Raw genomic sequence first — 20,006 nt, forward strand, 5'->3', positions numbered from 1 at the left:
GGTTTGGGAGCACGCTCTCCCGAGTTAGCCTGCCCATTTAAAAGGCCAATTGCAGCGTCTCCACTAGGCTGCAGCTGATTGGGCAGCACTCTCACCGCTGAGTCAGGAGGTCATGGGTTTAAATCCCACTCCAGAGACTTGAGCCCATAATCCAGGCTGACACTCCCACAGCAGTACTGAGGGAGTGCTGCACTGTCGGAGGTGCTGTCTTTCAGATCAGATGTTAAACTGAGGCCCCGTCTGTCCTCTCAGGTAGATGTAAAAGATCCCACATTCACTATTTCGAAGAGGAGCAGGGAAGTTCTCACCGGTGTGACACTCTGCCCAGCCCCCGGTCCCCTACTGCTTCCCCGGCCCCCACCATCTCCCCACTCGAAGCAACAGACCAAAATAAAACCAGCAGGACAAATACAGATCAGGGATCATTGAGGACAGATCAGCCATGATCTCGTTGAATGACGGTACAGGCTTGAGGGGCTGAATGGCCTCCTCCTGTTCCTATACATCGTGCACAAGCCAAAACATCTACCACTCCGCCCCTTGAGAGGATGCTGCCCCTTGGCCGGGGCCTGGCACATCTCTGGCTCCAGCTCACCGTGAGAACTGTCTCCGACTCCCAGACTCACCTTTTGATGTCTTTCTGGAGTCTCCATGGCAGCAGACCTGAGCGAAGGACATCACGGGGAGACGCCCGTCCAGACGGGTTGCTACGCATCGCTGTGAAAGTTACCGGGTCGCCCTGTTTCCGGGGTGAACGGTTTCAGGATCACGGGACTTCTGTCCAGAAAAAGAAAAGATTGTTGGTTTTTAGTTAAGACCATTTAAAGAGGAGAGGAAAGAAAGAAAGACTCCTATTTACATAGCACCCTTCAGGACGACCCAAAGCACTTTATAGCCAATGAAGGTGCGTGTGTGTAGGACCTAGTTCAGTCAAATAGCCTGTTGATGCTCACAGTCTAACCCCACACGTGAAGGATGCAGACTCCACCTATAGAAGCTGTCAATGTTTAAAGGAGAGATGAGAGAGCTGGTGAAACTCAACACTACAATTACACACATCGACCGTACAACATGCTAAACTCCCAGGATAGCCTTTCACACCAACCGGTCAGGGAGAAAAGAATGAGTCTCCTTTTGTTGCTGGTGGAAGGTTGCTCTGAACCGCTGGGCTGGATCAGTCACAGCTGTGGTAACGCTGCCCTGTCCATCCTGGCTTCCATGTCGGAATTCTGTCCCGATTAGGTTTCCACTTGGAGCTCATTACACCACACTTACAGCGAGCGACAGGCACAGGAACACAATACCCATCACCACGGTTACCGAGACAGGAACCTGCTCTGTTAGCCTCACAGCTTCATCGTGTAAAATGGCAACTGCGCTGATCATTAGCTTCGAACCCCAACCTGATTACGGCAGGAGTCTGTGTTAATTCATTTGGAAACGTGACTAGAGATGGGTCTAGTTAGAACGTAGTTGCCTGTTTCTGAGCTCAAGGTGAAACACTCTGCTCCCCTGGTCATATTTAGGCTGTAAATGTAACCTGCCTCAGAAATAAAACCTCAGTTTGGGGGAAACAGTCACCATAGTATTGTTACACTGTCAGAACTGCAACAACGGCCGGGTTTAATTTTCTCTGCTCTTTCCGTGAAAGCACCGACACTTGCTGGCTTCAGTTCCACGAGCAATGGCACCGCACTTAAATGCCGAATCTCCCAGTAATCGACTTGTCCGGCAGCTCACCCACTCCCTCCACCAGTGGCGCACTGTGTACCATTCACAGAATGTACTGCAGCAACTCACCAAGGCTTCTCCGACAGCACCTCCCAAACCCACTCCCTCCACCATGCAGGAACACCATCACTTCCAAATTCCCCTCCAAGTCACACACTATCCCGACTGGGGCATATATCGCTGGGTCACAATCCTGGAACTCCCAACCTAACAGCACTGTAGGAGATCCTTCACCACACGGACTGCAGCAGTTTAAGAAAGAAGTCTCACCACCACCTTCTCAAGGGACAACTAGGGATGGGCAATTAATGCCAGGTATGACTCCAGAATTCCCCCCCCCGCCCCCCCAATTCCCATTGACCAGTTTTACTCGGTCGAATGCTGCCTTGATGTCAAGGGCGGTCGCTCTCACCTCACCTCTGGAATTCAGCTCATATCCAAGTTTGGATCAAGGCTGTGATGAGGTCTGGAGCTGAGTGGTCCTGGCAGAACCCAAACTGAGCATTGGTGCCTAGATGGGCAAGAACCTGGGGACTGCCAGTCTCTACTTAACCATTCCAACATTGGTCTGCACCTTTCAGGAGGAGGGAGGTAACAAAACATATCAACAATTATAGCAATTACAGTGCCTGAAAATCAGTGTGACTTTCGGATAAGACGTTGAAGGAGCACAGTAATGTATTCTTAATGAGTACAGCAGGTCAGGAAACACAATCTCTCTTTACTTTTTAATGTGTAAAACAATGGAGCTGGTTAATGCGCACAGACGCTGGTCTTGCTAACCCTTCAGCTGTGAGGCAGATCCTTGTGTCATGTCTGGGGCCACCGGCTCTCATCCGTGCCTTTGTCACCTCCGGTCTCGACTATTCCAGTGCTCTCCTGGCCGGCCTCCCACCCTCCACTCTCCGTAAACTTCAGCTCCTCCAAAACTCTGCTGCCCGTATCCTAACTCACACCAAGTCCTGTTCACCCATAGCCCACTGTGCTCGCTGACCTACATTGGCTCCCGGTCTCCCAAAGCCTCCAATTTAAATTTCTCATCCGTGTGTTTAAATCCCTTCACATTCTCACCTCTCCCTATCGCGAAGCTTCTCCGGCCCCCAAACAATCCTCCCCCACACAACTCTCCATTCCTCTGTCTCTGGCTTCTTGTACATCCTCCATTCTCTTCGCCTCACCACTGGCAGCCGTGCCTTCAGTCACCTAGGCCCCTAGCTCTGGAATTCCCTTGTTAAACCTCTCCCTCCTCCTTTAGGCCGCTCTTTAAAACCTACTCCTTTGACCAAGTTTTTTCATTATGCTCCTGTGAAGGGCCGTGGGAGCTTTTTGTACGTTAAAGGTGCAGAATAAATCCAAGTTGTTGTCGGGCACGGTGGCCAACCTCCAGAGACCCACAAACTATTGGTCAGAGAATAACCGGTCTAATATCTGAACCACCCCCCACCCCCCAGTCACTGAACGGGTAAATATGGAGAGGGACTGAAGCACACAGACTAGCACGTTCCACATTGGGATCCCTTGTCTGTGCAGGCTCATCTTTTCTCAAACAAGGCTGGTGATGGGTGGGCTACAATTGGACTCAGTGTCCCAAGGCAAAATCCTCCCCCCACTGTGTTCTCACATCTGATCATCACCGAAATTGTGTGTGATGCCAAGGTAAGGGCAGGGTCAGCTCATCCGCAGTGCCCCCCATGGCTAACTAGCCCAACATTCACCACCCAGACACACTCACAGGGAATGGCCACTTGGGTGAGTCACCACTGGTCAGCAGGAGACATCAGCTTCAGGATTCCCCGTCGAGAGTGAGTGAGACTCAACTCTCCCTCCCTGTCGGTCTCTCTCCCTTACACCCCACACAATCCATCAGTGCGAGAGAGATTTTCACACAGGGCCAACTTGCCCAATGCACGAGAAGCAAATCGTCACGTACACACAGACAGACAGACAGACAGACAGACAGACAGACAGACAGACAGACAGACAGACAGACAGACAGACAGACAGACAGACAGACAGACAGACAGACAGACAGACAGACACACGCAGACAGACACACGCAGACAGACACACGCAGACAGACACACGCAGACAGACACACGCAGACAGACACACGCAGACAGACACACGCAGACAGACACACGCAGACAGACACACGCAGACAGACACACGCAGACAGACACACGCAGACAGACACACGCAGACAGACACACGCAGACAGACACACGCAGACAGACACACGCAGACAGACACACGCAGACAGACACACGCAGACAGACACACGCAGACAGACACACGCAGACAGACACACGCAGACAGACACACGCAGACAGACACACGCAGACAGACACACGCAGACAGACACACGCAGACAGACACACGCAGACAGACACACGCAGACAGACACACGCAGACAGACACACGCAGACAGACACACGCAGACAGACACACGCAGACAGACACACGCAGACAGACACACGCAGACAGACACACGCAGACAGACACACGCAGACAGACACACGCAGACAGACACACGCAGACAGACACACGCAGACAGACACACGCAGACAGACACACGCAGACAGACACACGCAGACAGACACACGCAGACAGACACACGCAGACAGACACACGCAGACAGACACACGCAGACAGACACACGCAGACAGACACACGCAGACAGACACACGCAGACAGACACACGCAGACAGACACACGCAGACAGACACACGCAGACAGACACACGCAGACAGACACACGCAGACAGACACACGCAGACAGACACACGCAGACAGACACACGCAGACAGACACACACAGACAGACACACACAAACAGACACACACAGAATGACTTCTGCACTTTAACCCCTTCTCCAAGAGCACTGGGACAGCTCACAGCCAGCTGCTCAGAGGGACTTCACTCTTCTATCTTCAAGGAGTGGGCACGGCCCTCCAAATAAACAGATGGCCAATCCACACGAATGACATCTCGGCAGGTTTTCAAGCTCATTCTTTATTGAACAAGTAATGACATCCCGACAGACTGACCCAGGGACTGGGGTCAATACAGAAACAAAGAACGCCTTGCATTTCCACAGTGCCTTTGGCGACCTCAGGACGTCCCAAAGCGTTTTCCGGCCACAAAGTGCTTTTTGAAGTGTAGTCACTGTTGTAATGTAGGAAATGCTGCAGCTAATTTGCGCACAACAAGATCCCACAAACAGCAATGTGATAATGACCAGATAATGTTTTAGGTGTTGGTTGGGGATAAATATTGGCCGGGACACCAGGGAGAACTCCTCTGCTCTTCTTGGAAATAGTGGCCATGGGATGTTTAACGTCCACCTGAGAGGCAGACGGGGCCTCAGTTTAACGTCTCATCCAAAAGACGGCCCAAATTGCTACTTTTTTAACCATCTCCTCCCCTCCTGAACCAGTGACTCTTCCAGTTCCAAAGGCTAATGCCACGTTACCCATAAGGTCATTTTTTGATTTGAAAGCCTGGATACAGGGTGTCACCAAGCTAATTGGCCGTAGGAGGCATCACAACCGGCCGTGACCCTACCTCTGATCTCTGCAATGCCCACTTTCAGGCAGGCGTCACTGGGTAATGATCAATAACAGGAGCCCAGGCTGATCGCTCCCCTCACTGTAGCTCCCAACTAGTACCCTCTCCTAGAACAGCTAACACTGCAGCCCAGAGATCAAACCCACCCCTTCTGGCTCAGCTCCATAACAGACAGTGTCCTTACCCACTGATAAATCGGGCAGGTTCATCGTTCCAAAAGCATCATTAACTCTACTCATTCATGTACACAACTCAGCTCCTACCATCAAGATGCTAACACATTTCACCTCTTAAGTAATGACATGCCTCACACCCAAAAAGTAAAGCTCCCTCTACACTGTCCCATCAAACACTCCCAGGGCAGGTACAGCATGGGTTAGATACAGAGTAAAGCTCCCTCTACACTGTCCCATCAAACACTCCCAGGGCAGGTACAGCACGGGTTAGATACAGAGTAAAGCTCCCTCTACACTGTCCCATCAAACACTCCCAGGGCAGGTACAGCACGGGTTAGATACAGAGTAAAGCTCCCTCCACACTGTCCCATCAAACACTCCCAGGGCAGGTACAGGGTTAGATACAGAGTAAAGCTCCCTCTACACTGTCCCATCAAACACTCCCAGGGCAGGTACAGCAGTTAGGATACGCGGTAGCAGAGTTGTGGACGAGCTGGAGTTTTCGGAGGGTGGAAAATTGGAAACCGGCCAGGAGAGCATTGCAATAGTTGAGTCTGGGGTCAGCATAAATGTTGCTGGTGGCCGAGGTGCCTGCAACACCAGCCCCGTCACATCTCAATTTTTGGGGATTGAGAGAGAAGTTGACTCTTTTTCCTGTGGTTTCCAGTTCCACTCGAGCTAGAGACAGACAGCAAATGTAAGAGATTAACATTCTTCTCCTCTCCCAAAGGTGGCGACTCTTATTGGGGGGCCAGAGCGCAACAGATTCCATCCACTCTCCCCCCATATCACCTCTATACTGACAGCGAGGGTCGGCCGGCTATTATACTGTTTGGGCATCACAGTTGAGCCCAATCCTGGCTTCACCTTGTTGTCCAGGCACAGCTGGAGTCACTGGATAGCGATCAGGAGCAGGAACCCTCTTCTCCGACCCATAGGTGCTGAGGCCAACTGCAGCCCCTGCCGCCACCCTGGCTGCGGTCAGCTAACTCGGCACAGACCGGGGATAGGACCAAGGCCCTTCCTGATCTGCGTGACTCGGTGCCACACTCGGACTCCTGGGGAGCATTTCAGGCACTTGGAGATGGAAAGACCGAGGCTCCATCCACCTCCCCTCACCCCGACACACAGACACCCCCAACCCCGACCCCACCCCACCACACAGACCCCCCCACACTCCCTCCCCTCACCCCGACACACAGACTCCCCCCAACCCCGACCCCACCCCACCACACAGACCCCCCCACACTCCCTCCCCTCACCCCGACACACAGACTCCCCCCAACCCCGACCCCACCACACAGACCCCCCCACACTCCCTCCCCTCACCCCGACACACAGACTCCCCCCTCCCCTCCCTCCGACACACAGACTCCCCCCAAACCCCCTCCCCTCAACGCACAGACCCCCCCACACTCCCTCCCCTCACCCCGACACACAGACTCCTCCCTCCGACACACAGACTCCCCCCAACCCCCCTCCCCTCAACGCACAGACCCCCCCACACTCCCTCCCCTCACCCCGACCCCACAGACCCCCCCACACTCCCTCCCCTCACCCCGACCCCACAGACCCCCCCACACTCCCTCCCCTCACCCCGACCCCACAGACCCCCCCACACTCCCTCCCCTCACCCCGACCCCACAGACCCCCCCACACTCCCTCCCCTCACCCCGACCCCACAGACCCCCCCACACTCCCTCCCCTCACCCCGACCCCACAGACCCCCCCACACTCCCTCCCCTCACCCCGACCCCACAGACCCCCCCACACTCCCTCCCCTCACCCCGACCCCACAGACCCCCCCACACTCCCTCCCCTCACCCCGACCCCACAGACCCCCCCACACTCCCTCCCCTCACCCCGACACACAGACCCCCCCACACTCCCTCCCCTCACCCCGACACACAGACTCCCCCACACTCCCTCCCCTCACCCCGACCCCACAGACCCCCCCACACTCCCTCCCCTCACCCCGACCCCACAGACCCCCCCACACTCCCTCCCCTCACCCCGACCCCACAGACCCCCCCACACTCCCTCCCCTCACCCCGACCCCACAGACCCCCCCACACTCCCTCCCCTCCCCCCGACACACAGACTCCCCCCAACCCCTACCCGAGCCCCCTCCCTTCACCCCAACACACAGACCCCCCCCACCCCCCTCTCTGAGTTGGTTGAAGTAACTCCGGGGGAACATTTGGCTTCACCCCCACCCCGGGCCAGGGAGGGGAGAGCCGGGGCTTCCGCACCTGCGCACTGCCCAGTGACCCCTGGGGGAGGGGGGAGGAGTATCTGTGATGCCCCACACGGTCGAATACCCTGCCCCCTCTCTCAGCCCCTGGAAGTCGGAGTCAGGGGAGGAGGGGGACTGGGACGGAAGTGACTATGACTACCCTGGGCCGCTGAAACTTCTCCAGACCCAGGCCTCCCCCGGGCCTGTGTTCCTGGTAACACAATCATTTCCCGCAGAGAACCCGCCGTCCGCCTGCGCTTACCTCACACACCGGCTCTCCTCTCCCACGGTCTGTGCCAGGCCCTAACGCCGGGGCCATGAAACCGCCTGTGGCCCTTAGCAACGCGACCGAAGCACCGGACGCGGTGCATTTCGGGGATGAGGACGACTCATCCAAGCGATGAAAGCGCAGAGCATTCCGGGATCCTGGAGGACTCCTCCCCAGCAGTCAGTTCGCAGTGCAGTCCGGGATACTGGAAGCCTCCTCCCAGCAGTGAGCTCGCAGTGCAGTCCGGGATACTGGAAGACTCCTCTCAGCAGTCAGCTCGCAGTGCAGTCCGGGATGCAGGAGGACTCCTCCCAGCTTTGACGGTAAACAGATTCCAATTGAAGGCAGAAGGCAGCCATCTTGGTAAAGGAGCCTCTGGCAGTAAAATGGAGTCAGTTTTTGAGAGGCCTGGCCTCCCTCCCTGGTGAAAAGTGTTTCACAAACACCTACTCTGGCCACGGAGTGAGTGGTGAGGGAGCCATGAGGAAAGGTCGGAGGCCCCGGGGCTCTTCGACCTGGAGATAGGGGTTACCAACCCTCCAAGATTGCTTGGAGTCTCCAGGAGTTGAAGACCGATCTCCAGGACACTGCTGCGAGCAACACGCAGGAGAAAAACCATAGGGGCAATGAAAAAAATTCTGAGTATGGACGACCAATGACGGCCGGGGCGGTTGGAGGCAAGCCACACAACACCGCCAGGACCACATCCAACCAGAGTTGGCAATCCTCCCTGGAGGGGGGGACCAGATAGAGGTTCAGATCAGAACGACCCGTATTTTGAGGGTGCTCCTGGCCGCTGGCAATAGCTCGAGCGTACAAACTCCCTTCGCCCCACCATTGGCGGCCGTGCCGTCGGCCGTCTATGCCCTAAGCTCTGGAATTCCCACCCTCAACCTCTCCACCTCTCTCCTCCCTTAAGATGCTCCTTAAAACCTACCTCTTTGACCAAGCTTTTGGGCACCTGGTCATCTCGTGCCTCGGTGTCAAATTTTGCCTGATTTACGCACCTTGGAGCATTTTATTTTGTTAAAGGCGCTATATAAATGCAAGTTGTTGTTATAAAGAATGAATATGTGGAATGGTGGCCAAAACCCAACAGAAATCAGACTTTTTCTGGAAATAGTAAACAGGCAAATTCCAATAGCAAAATGTGTTGTTGCACAAAATCATCATTTAGAATCAAAGAATTCAGTGCAGGAGGTGGCCATTTGGCCCATCGTGTCTGTGCTGGCTCTCTGAAAGAGCTCTCCATTTAATCCCATGCCCCCTGCATTTTCCCAGTACTCTTTTAAATTTCTCTACTTCAAATATTTATCCGGTTCCCTTTTAAAAGCTCTTACACATTCCACTTCCCCCACTGTTTCTGGTCAGGCTTTCTGTGGCCTAACACCCCAGGGAGTAGAAGATTCAGTGCCCGCTGGTTAATGGTTCCGCTGTTGCCATTTACACGTCCTCTGGACCCATCTTTTGTTCCTTTGCTCGTCCTATTACCACCCCTTTTGCCTTACACCATCATCCCTTTTGTCATTTAATTAACCCTGCCCTCCACCCCATCACAGATCTTCCCTCTGTTCTCCACCACCCCCCCCCCCCCAATCACCCCGGCTCCGCACTAGTTTCTAAACTGTTAAATCTCTAACTTCTTCCAGTTCTGATGAAAGGTCATCGACTTGAAACGTTATCTGTCTCTCTCTCCACCGATGCTGCCTGACCCACTGAGTATTTCCAGCATCTTCTGTTTTTATTTCAAATTTCCAGCATCTGTAATATTTTGCTTTTATTCCTTCTAGTTATCTGTTTACTGATCAGTGGAACGAGTTTATCCCGATTCACTCTCATGAACACCCCTCAATGTTCATCCCCATCTATCAGATATTCCTCCTAAACCTTACTGTTGTTTTTTAAAAAAGTACGCCCTAGTTTCTCCAGTCACTTCTCAGAATGATAGCCTCTCATCCCAGTGAATCTCTCCGAATCCCCTCTGTGACTTTGGCATCCATTCCAAGCTCGGGCGCTCCAAACTGGAGGCAAACGGCTAACTGCGGCTTAACCTGTGCCGATGTTTACCCTGCCCCAGCGTGGCCAGATTTCAAAGTGCGACCAGCTCAATGGGAGGTGCAAATCACTGGCTTATTAATAAAACGCAGTCCCAGCAAGAGGTGAAAGTGCTCCACAACGCAAAATATTTTATTTCCTTAAGAATTTACAGTGTGCATCCTTAAAACATTTAAGAAAATAAACCCCTCAGGCAAGAGAGGAGCCTCTGAATTCAAAATATTCTGCTGTCTACACGAGAAAAGAAAAAAAAACGCACAGTGCTAAACTATAGGAGAGAGGGGGAACGGGAGAGAGTTAAAGACAAGAGGGGGCAGGGGAAGGATCACATTGTTTGAAGGGCTTGGGATCAGCAGATTTCATTCTGTACAACACTATTCCCAAATTACACTGCATTTCTGTGGCGGTTTTAAACTTTCCCGTTTGACAAAGGCAAATGGAGTCATCACCTTTAGAATACTGTTTAATTTCACAAGACACAGGGAGGGGGGAGGCATTTCTGGCGACCCCCCCAAGCCCCTCGCTGGTCTGGGCCATCTCTCCTCCTCCTTCTCCCAGGTCCAGTCAGATCGTCTCTCGGAATAAGAGAAAGAGAACGTCTATATTACACGTGTTAAAATTTATTCACACAGTCCTCCAGATATTTCAAAGTATTAATGTACAACAGGTGGGTCTGGCTATACGATACTCTTTTACAGCAGCCTTTTATATATATTACCTAAATACAAAGGGTCAGGGACGGCCGGTCAGCATTCCTCTCCCGCTCCCACACCAAACACGCCTTGCTCGTTTAAAACTGAACAGTTACAGCAATCGAAAATTATTCGGCGCTGGGCATGCCAACATCTGGTTACGCCAATTCCAGAACGTAGTCGATGCCCTGACATTTACAGTCCCTTTCAGAAGGGGTGTGTTTTTATCTAACGTTGCACTGTGACCTTAGCCCTCGTAGCTACGGCTCCCTTTAAGGTCGGTTTTATTATTTGACTGGCAAGGTCTGGGAAAATATCACATTTCATATAATCTTCATTTTTAGTCCCTCAGCGGGATTGGTAGGTCAGTAAATCAGTGATATTTCAGAAGGCACCCTGCAATTTAAAGAACGGTTTAAAACACACACCCCCCTCTGGATCAATCGTCTGTAATTGCAAAAACGCCACAACATGTCACCTGGACCCGCCCCGATTAAGGGTTTACAATTCCGGTTATTATCAGGGTTCATTCTTCACTTTAACGCTGGATATTTCCTTTGTCCGAACCGTCCTGGTCTGCAAGCTGCGGTGCCGGCTGGGGGCTGTAAATCAGAGGTCAAATTGCCCATCAGTAAACCGGAAGATGGGGGAACAGAAGAGGGGTGGGGGCTCGTCTCCAACACTCCCAGAGCAGGTACAGGGTTAGATACAGAGTAAAGCTCCCTCCACACTGTCCCATCAATCACTCCCAGGGCAGGTACAGGGTTAGATACAGAGTAAAGCTCCCTCCACACTGTCCCATCAAATACTCCCAGGGCAGGTACAGGATTAGATACAGAGTAAAGCTCCCTCCACACTGTCCCAAATATTCACAGTGGAGAATTTCGCAGCCGGCTGATTCGGTGTCCGGCACACACCCCCACCCCCACTGCACACCGGGGAATAATATTTACTGCAGGTTTAAACCGAGTATTGTAAAGCAAAGCTCTTTTTAAAAAAACAAAGTACTTACTTGCGCGAACTGGGCAGGGTTGTAAAACTGAACAGCTCCTGGTGCAGGGACTCCCTGACTGGTCTGAGGGGGGGCCTGGAAAACAGAAAAGCATTTAACACAAAGGCCTCGACATATCAAGACAAGAAAAAAAGAACTCGCATTTCTATAGCGCCTTTCAAGACTCAGGACATCCCAAAGCGCTTTACAGCCAGTGAAGTACTTTTTGAAGTGTAGTCACTGCTGTAATCTCAATATCCCATGGTCAATCCCCGGTCTGTGATGGTCTCAACTAGGGCAGCGTAATGACTATTTCCTCATGTCAGCCGTGGCTCGGTGGGTGACACTCTCGCCTTTAAGTCAAAAGGTGGTGGGGTCAAGACCCACTCCAGGGACCGGAGCGCCGGTACCGAGGGAGCGCCGCAGTGCCGGAGGTGCCGTCTTTCAGATGAGATGTTAAACTGAGGCCCGGTCTGCCCTCCCAGGTGGATGTAAACGATCCCACGGTCATTATTTCGAAGAAGAGCAGGGGAGTTCTCTCTGGTGTCCTAGGGCCAATATTTATCCCTCAACCAACATCACTGTGCTGTGTGTAAATTGGCTGCTGCATTTCCTACATTACAACAGTGACTACACTTTAAAAAATACCCCATTAGCTGTAAAGCGCTTTGGGACGTCCTGAGGTGGTGAAAGGCTATATATAAATGGGAGTCCTTTCTTTTTAGGGGGAGACAAAATTACGGGATCGGTAAATTTAAATTTTCCCCAATGGGCCAGCTGGTTTAGGAGCATGAGCGGCTCGGGTTACACAGACCAGGGAGCTCTCCGTTCACTGCTGGGCTAGCCGATCACGGTCAGTGTCCTGGTGCCCCAGATTAGTCCCAGTGCCCCGGGGTTGGGGAAGGAAGATACATGAGCCAGGGATTCTGCTCCCACACGTCATCCCGCGGGGAAGTTTGGGTGCGTGGAATGCCAGTGAGGACAGGATCGGGCTCGGCTGCGATGCCTTCAATGGGCGAATAGCCCTCTTGCTACCTAGGCTCACGCATTAAGGATCGGCCACTTGGTTGAGAGGAGACACCGTTAGGGGGAAAAAAGGATTAAGTTTTAAACTTAAATAACTGTTTATTTGAGATTGTTGACTGAACGTCCCACAGAGGAGATGGGAGCCAGTTACCGTCAGTGGGAGGGAATAAACCGCAGGGTTATCGATGAAAGATGTGGCTCAATTCTCCCACTGACGGTAACCGGCCCCCATCTCCTCCGTTGACAGTCCTATCACTTACCTCCTCGGGCTGGAAACCCTCAGGCTCAGAAGGCGATGAGTCAGCGATTGGTGCTGGGTTAAAAAACTAGAAAAGGAAAAGGAACAGGTGAAGTATTTGGTTTAATTTTGGTTCCCATATTGTTTATCCCCCTCGGTCTGCGGGGGAATGCAGTGGGCAGGCAGCGTAATACAGGTCCATGCCAACTAGCAGGTGCGCAGAGATGGCCCGGTGTGGGAGTGAGCGCCACAGGCCAGGGGGGTCCTGGGTTCAGTCCCCAATCCCACATCAGCTGATCCCGGCTCGGGGAGCAATTGGTCTGGAAGGGATAGAAATCAGTCAGGGGCAGAATTCAGTGCAAGTGTGTGGCTGACGGGCGAGGACAGGTTCAGGGGCTGTCCCCGTGACGCCCCCACAGCTGAACAGCCCGCCAACACTTGCTGTCTGGATTCACACTCGGATGGAATGGCCACCAGACGGCACCCAGCTCCTGTGGAACCTGCACTCCAGTAAGACTCAGTGCCAGAGACGGGGAGGGGGAAAGAAAATAATAACAAAGGGGAAAGGAGATCAACGGTAACGAGTTTGAGAGTCCCAAGACTGAGGTTGGTTTGTAAACTGGGGCTCTCTTTAGAAAAGAGAAGGCTGAGGGGTGACCTGATCAAGGTCTTTAACATTATGAAAGGGTTTGATAGGGTAGGTGTGGAGAAGATGTTTCTACTTGTGAGGAGTCCAGAACTAGGGGCTATAAATATAAGATAGTCACTAATAAATCCAATAGGGAATTCAGGAGAAACTTCTTTACCCAGAGAGTGGTGAGAATGTGGAACTCACTCCCACAAGGAGTAGTTGAGGCGAATAGTGTAGATACATTTAAGGGGAAGCTGGATAAACACGAGGGAGAAAGGAATAGAAGGATATGCTGATAGGTGGAGATGAAGTAGGGAGGGAGGAGGCTCGTGTGGAGCATAAACAGCAGCATGGACCTGTTGGGCCGATTGGCCTGTTTCTGTGCTGTAGATGCGATGTAATTCTATGTAAACGGCACACTGGTACCTGGGGCTGTGTGCTTGTCTCGACGTTTGTCTGTTCCACGGGCTGTATACTCTCGGCTGGACTTCCTTCAGGAGGCTGAGGTCCCTCTCCTGAAAACACAAACAAACAGCAGCGTTAGTCTCCAAACAGGAGCGGCTGCTCCCGAGATAGTTTAAAGGGCTGACTGAGCCCCAGTGTAGAATCGGCCACAATACAGAGCATCAGCCTGGCTCAGTCAGATGCACAGTCACCTCAGAGTCAGAAGGTGGCAGCGTCGAGCCCCACTCTCTAAGACTTGAGCCCATAATCAGGATGGTCACCCCAGCAGAGCACGTCCCTGTCAAAGGGGGGGGGGGGGGAAAAGGAGGAGGGGGGGGGGGGGAAAAGGAGGAGGGGGGGGGGGGGAAAAGGAGGAGGGGGGGGGGGAAAAGGAGGAGGGGGGGGGGAAAAGGAGGAGGGGGGGGGGGGAAAAGGAGGAGGGGGGGGGGGGAAAAGGAGGAGGGGGGGGGGGGAAAAGGAGGAGGGGGGGGGAAAAGGAGGAGGGGGGGGGGGAAAAGTAGGAGGGGGGGGGGAAAAGGAGGAGGGGGGGGGGAAAAGGAGGAGGGGGGGGGGGAAAAGGAGGAGGGGGGGGGGGGAAAAGGAGGAGGGGGGGGGGGAAAAGGAGGAGGGGGGGGGGAAAAGGAGGAGGGGGGGGGGAAAAGGAGGAGGGGGGGGGGGAAAAGGAGGAGGGGGGGGGGGAAAAGGAGGAGGGGGGGGGGGGAAAAGGAGGAGGGGGGGGGGGAAAAGGAGGAGGGGGGGGGGAAAAGGAGGAGGGGGGGGGGGAAAAGGAGGAGGGGGGGGGGAAAAGGAGGAGGGGGGGGGAAAAGGAGGAGGGGGGGGGGAAAGGAGGAGGGGGGGGGGAAAGAGGAGGAGGGGGGGGGAAAAGGAGGAGGGGGGGGGGGAAAAGGAGGAGGGGGGGGGGGAAAAGGAGGAGGGGGGGGGGAAAAGGAGGAGGGGGGGGGGAAAAGGAGGAGGGGGGGGGAAAAGGAGGAGGGGGGGGGAAAAGGAGGAGGGGGGGGGGAAAGGAGGAGGGGGGGGAAAGGAGGAGGGGGGGGGAAAGGAGGAGGGGGGGGGGAAAGGAGGAGGGGGGGAGGAAAGGAGGAGGGGGGGAGGAAAGGAGGGGGGGGGGAAAGGAGGAGGGGGGGGGAAAGGAGGGGGGGGGAAAGGAGGAGGGGGGAAAGGAGGAGGGGGGGGGAAGGGAGGAGGGGGGGAGGAAAGGAGGAGGGGGGGGAGGAAAGGAGGAGGGGGGGGGGAAGGAGGAGGGGGGGGGGAAAGGAGGAGGGGGGGGGAAAGGAGGAGGGGGGGGGGAAAGGAGGAGGGGGGGGGAAAGGAGGAGGGGGGGGGAAAGGAGGAGGGGGGGGGAAAGGAGGAGGGGGGGGAAAGGAGGAGGGGGGGGGGAAGGAGGAGGGGGGGGAAAGGAGGAGGGGGGGGGAAAGGAGGAGGGGGGGGAAAGGAGGAGGGGGGGGGAAAGGAGGAGGGGGGGGAAAGGAGGAGGGGGGGGGGAAAGGAGGAGGGGGGGGGAAGGAGGAGGGGGGGGGAAGGAGGAGGGGGGGGGAAGGAGGAGGGGGGGGGGAAGGAGGAGGGGGGGGGGGAAGGAGGGGGGGGGGGGGAAGGAGGAGGGGGGGGAAAGGAGGAGGAGGGGGAAGGGAGGAGGAGGGGGAAGGGAGGAGGAGGGGGGGGGAAAGGAGGAGGGGGGGGAAAGGAGGAGGGGGGGAAAGGAGGAGTTGGGAGGGGGAATACTTTACAACACTAACACAATATTAAGTGTATGGCTGCCTGCAGCAACAACACATCCTACCTGGCATCGGCACAAAGAGATTGGTGGGGATAGGCATCGGAGCCAGGGGGGCAAACAGGTCCACCGGGGGTGGAAGACCCCCCACCGATCCGGGGTCCACTGGGATTCAGGACATCCACGTAACGAGACTTTGTACCTGCGTTTGGGGGGGTGAAAGAGAGGGAGGGTGAAAGAGAGGGAGGGGGAGAGACAGACAGAGGGAGGGGGAGAGAGAGAGAGAGAGGGCGGGGAGAGAGATCAGTTGATCAGGACTCTCACAAAGGCATTTTTCTGAAGATTACAAATCGGAATATTTTCTAAATGGTGAGAAACTAGAAACTGTGGAGGAGCAAAAAGATTTGGGTGTCCATATACACAAATCCCTAATGGACAGGTATAGAAAGCAATCAAAAAGGCAATGGGATGCTGGCCTTTATCTCGAGGCGGGGGGGGGGGGGCTGGAATACAAAGCAATGCTTCAGTAATACAGAGCCTCGGTCAGACCCCACCTGGAGAGACTGGGTTCAGTTCTGGGCCCCGCCCCTCAGGAAGGATATATCGGCCTTGGAGGGGGTGCAGCACAGATTCACCAGAATGATACCTATCCATATAATTTCAGATTGTATTTCCTTGAGTTTAGAAGTTTGATGGGTGATCTGATCGAGGTCTTTAAAATGATAAAAGGATTCGATAGGATAGATACAGAAAATCTATTTCCTCTGGTGGGGGGAGTCCAGAACAAGGGGGCATAGCCTTAAAATCCGAGCCGGGCCGTTCAGGGGTGATGTCAGGAAGCACTTCATCACACAAAGGGGAGTGGAAATCTGGAATTCTCCCCCCCCAAATGGCTGTGAAGCTTTCAAGACTGAGAGGGAGAGATTCATGTTAGGCAAGGGTATCGAGGGATTATGGAACAAATGGGGCTGAGCTACAGATCAGCCATGATCTGATTGAATGGCAGAACAGGCTCGAGGGGCTGAATGGCCTCCTCCTGTTCCTATCTTCCTAAATAACAGCGGTTATAGGTGTGATTACTTGTCTATTTTTGGGCTCATCAAGGTGAGGGATGTTAGTACGAGGGTGATTTCTTCTGTCAGGTGGACGAAGAGGAGCAGGGGGGAGTTCTCCCCAGTGTCCTGGCCAATATTTCTCCCTCAACCAACATCAGTAAAAACAGATGATCTGTTCATTATCTCATTACTGTTTGTGGGATCTTGCTGTGCGCAGATTGTGGGCTGCCATGTTTCCTGCATTACAACAGTGACTTAACTTCAAAGACATACTTGATTGGCTGTGAAATACTTTGGGACGCCCCGAGGTTGTGAAAGGCGCTGGAGAAATGGGAGTTAAGGAACTGACGGTGAACTTTATACAGTAACAGGAGGAGGCCGACTGACCCTCTCCCGGAGTCGGACGGCCCCGACCTGACCCCAAACCTCACCTGCTTTCCTGGAGAACCTGTTGACAGACGGAGGGCCACCTGCGAGGTTGGACGCGGGCACGGAACCCGAGGGATGGGCAGCCACGGGGAAGCTTGGCGGAGGTGGGGGGGGTTTAGTCTGCAATCATACAAGCAACGTTACGCCAACATCTGACAGCCGTCCACTCGCTTTACTGTCCCCCCACACCACCCCGCAATATCGGCTCCGAGTGGGAGAATTATGTTGGATGATTCCTCCCTCTCCCCTCCCCCAAGCAAAACCCTGCCCCCCACAGCGCCAAGAATCAATCCCAGGAAAGTTCCTCACCATTAATATACTGCGTGGATCACTCGACAGCAGGTGTCTGACCCCCAGTGGTTCGCCACATGGCCGGCTCCTGGCCGCACAGCTCACAGTCGGCCGTGACCAGACCGAGGAGACACTGCCCCACCACCCAAGGGCCCATTAAGGCAGTTTTAATTCCCATGAGGTGCTTGTACTTGCCGTGGGAGCTGGGCCACGATTGGAGCCGTCCGTTGGGAGCAGCCTGCGGGGACAGCAGTGAATCCCAGCCCCTGGCGGGCGGGCTGGAGAGGGAGGGAGGCCAGAGCCACAGAGCACAGTTGGTCGGCCCAGAGTAACAGGCCGGGGGGGGGGGGGAAGCGAAGCAGAGAATGGCCCCCGGATTATATCAGGAGCCTGTCACTGGTACAGTTAGAATATTAAAAATCAGCCATTTGATGTCATTTCAGGGCAAAATGACCTCCACCAGAACACAGACATCTAAATAAACAGCCATGATTGGTCGGATCTCCTCGCTGGTATCACAGCATCACTTCAGAGCATGGCCAACACTGCACCCTCTCTCTAAAGCTGCACCCTCTCTCTAAAGCTGCACCCTCTCTCTAAAGCTGCACCCTCTCTCTAAAGCTGCACCCTCTCTCTAAAGCTGCACCCTCTCTCTAAAGCTGCACCCTCTCTCTAAAGCTGCACCCTCTCTCTAAAGCTGCACCCCGCCTTCTCATTTCCTCTCCTCCTTTACATACCGACTCCTCGTGGGCGCACTCGCCCTCTCGTCACACACGCACGCCCGCCCTCCCCGTGTCTCCCACACACGCCCGCCCGCCCTCCCCGTGTCTCCCACACACGCCCGCCCCGCCCTCCCCCCGTGTCTCCCACACACCCTCGCCCCCTTAGTCTCCTTTAGGTGCTGACTCCTCCTAGCTGTGGTTCCAGAAAGGGCGATGCACCCTCGGGTAACCCAATCATGTGACAGTTTTTCACCTAGACAGTGAGTGTTGGCCGGATATTGAACCGTGTGGGGTACGCGGCCATCGCTGCCAAGCCCCACCCTTTCCTCGACTGTTCCCCACACCCTTTCCAGCAGGGGATCAGCTGAGCAGAGACCGGGGATGGATCTCGACATGGGCCCAGCCTGTGCAGGTCAGTCACAGTCCAGACAGGACACACACGCACTGAGCCAATGGGAGCTCCTCATACATCATTAGAAGAAGAATCAGGCATCATCCTGCTACTAGTGAATGCTAAGAGGGAACATTCCACGGGGCGTTCAGTCTAATATTAATTAACTACAAGGCTTTAATATCCATTTCACATCCTACCGTCGGCAGATTGAGATTTCTTGAATTCAGTTTAAAAAATAATCTGGAAATAAAAAGCTGGGATCAGTAAGTGTCCGTGAAGCTGTCGGATTGTCGTAAAAATCCAACTGGTTCACTGATGTCCTTTAGGGAAGGAAACCTGCCGTCCTTACCCGGTCTGGGCCTATATGTCACTCCAGTCCCCACACCGACGTAGTTGACTCTTAACTGCCTTCTGAAGGGGCCACTCAGTTGTAACAAACCCGCTACCAGTGGCTCAAGAAGGCAGCTCACCACCACCTTTCTCAGGGCAATAAATACCGGCCTTCCCAGCAACGCCCACATCCCGAGAATAAATAATAAAAAGTAATCGGCAGGAAGCTGGAGGATGTTTGGACTGGACGTTTACCTCCTCCTCTGGTTCATTCAGGTTCACCCAGCGCTGCCTCTTCTCGTCCCACACGATCTGTGCGTAAGACAGGAGACAGATAGTTCAGTTTTCATCCTCTTATTCTCCCTCTCCCGAGGGCTCCAACTATCTCAACCACAACTTGCGTTTATACAGAGCCTTTAATGTAATAAAACGTCCCAAGGCGCTTCACAGGAGCGTAAATCAGATAAAATTTGACACCGAGCCACAAAAGGAGATATTAGGACAGGTGACCAAAAACTTGGTCAAAGAGGTTCGTTTTAAGGAGCGTCTTAAAAGGAGAGAGAGGCGGAGAGGTTTAGGGAGGGAATTCCAGAGCTTAGAGCCCAGGCAGCTGAAGGCACGGCCGCCAATGGTGGGGCGATGAAAGTTTGGGATGCGCAGAGGATAGAATTGGAGAAGCACAGGGATCGCGGAGGGTTGTAGGGCTGGAGGAGGTTACAGAGATAGGGAGGGGGCGAGGCCATGGAGGGGATTTGAAAACAAGGATAAGAATTTTAAAATCGAGGCATTACCAGACCGGGACTCAATGTAGGTCAGCGAGCACAGAGGGTGATGGGTGAACGGGACTTGGTGGGAGTTGGGATACGGGGCAGGAGGGTACAGGTGGCAGATCACCCTCAGGTACCTCACCAAGGGGCCACTGTCCAGGAGAGAGCTCAGGGAAGGTCGGAGGGGTGTTCTTTGGCCGGGGAATCTCAGCCAAGTCCAATCCTGCCCTCA

The 20,006-nt window shown here is 54.2% G+C and overlaps 2 protein-coding genes across 2 annotated transcripts in view; both read right to left on the reverse strand.

Moving 5' to 3' along the window:
* inpp5e (inositol polyphosphate-5-phosphatase E) overlaps positions 1-8,127 on the reverse strand; it is a 29,542-nt gene extending 21,415 nt beyond the window's left edge. Inside the window, exons 1-2 of the mRNA XM_067969991.1 lie at positions 7,972-8,127; positions 627-777 (exon numbers count right to left, since the gene is read on the reverse strand). The gene's annotated coding sequence lies outside the window, so the exon portion shown is untranslated. The remainder of the gene's footprint in view (positions 1-626; positions 778-7,971) is intronic.
* A 2,010-nt stretch (positions 8,128-10,137) lies between these two features.
* The window catches only part of LOC137300725 (protein transport protein Sec16A-like), a 65,808-nt gene continuing 55,939 nt past the window's right edge, over positions 10,138-20,006 (reverse strand). Inside the window, 8 exon segments of the mRNA XM_067969994.1 lie at positions 10,138-11,326; positions 11,737-11,811; positions 13,002-13,067; positions 14,037-14,125; positions 15,853-15,934; positions 15,936-15,988; positions 17,273-17,390; positions 19,263-19,319. Of these exon segments, the coding sequence (XP_067826095.1) occupies positions 11,258-11,326; positions 11,737-11,811; positions 13,002-13,067; positions 14,037-14,125; positions 15,853-15,934; positions 15,936-15,988; positions 17,273-17,390; positions 19,263-19,319 (609 nt within the window). The 3' untranslated portion in view covers positions 10,138-11,257.

This window comes from Heptranchias perlo, chromosome 31 (assembly GCF_035084215.1).
Source record: "Heptranchias perlo isolate sHepPer1 chromosome 31, sHepPer1.hap1, whole genome shotgun sequence".
In the NCBI taxonomy this organism is placed as follows: domain Eukaryota; kingdom Metazoa; phylum Chordata; class Chondrichthyes; order Hexanchiformes; family Hexanchidae; genus Heptranchias; species Heptranchias perlo.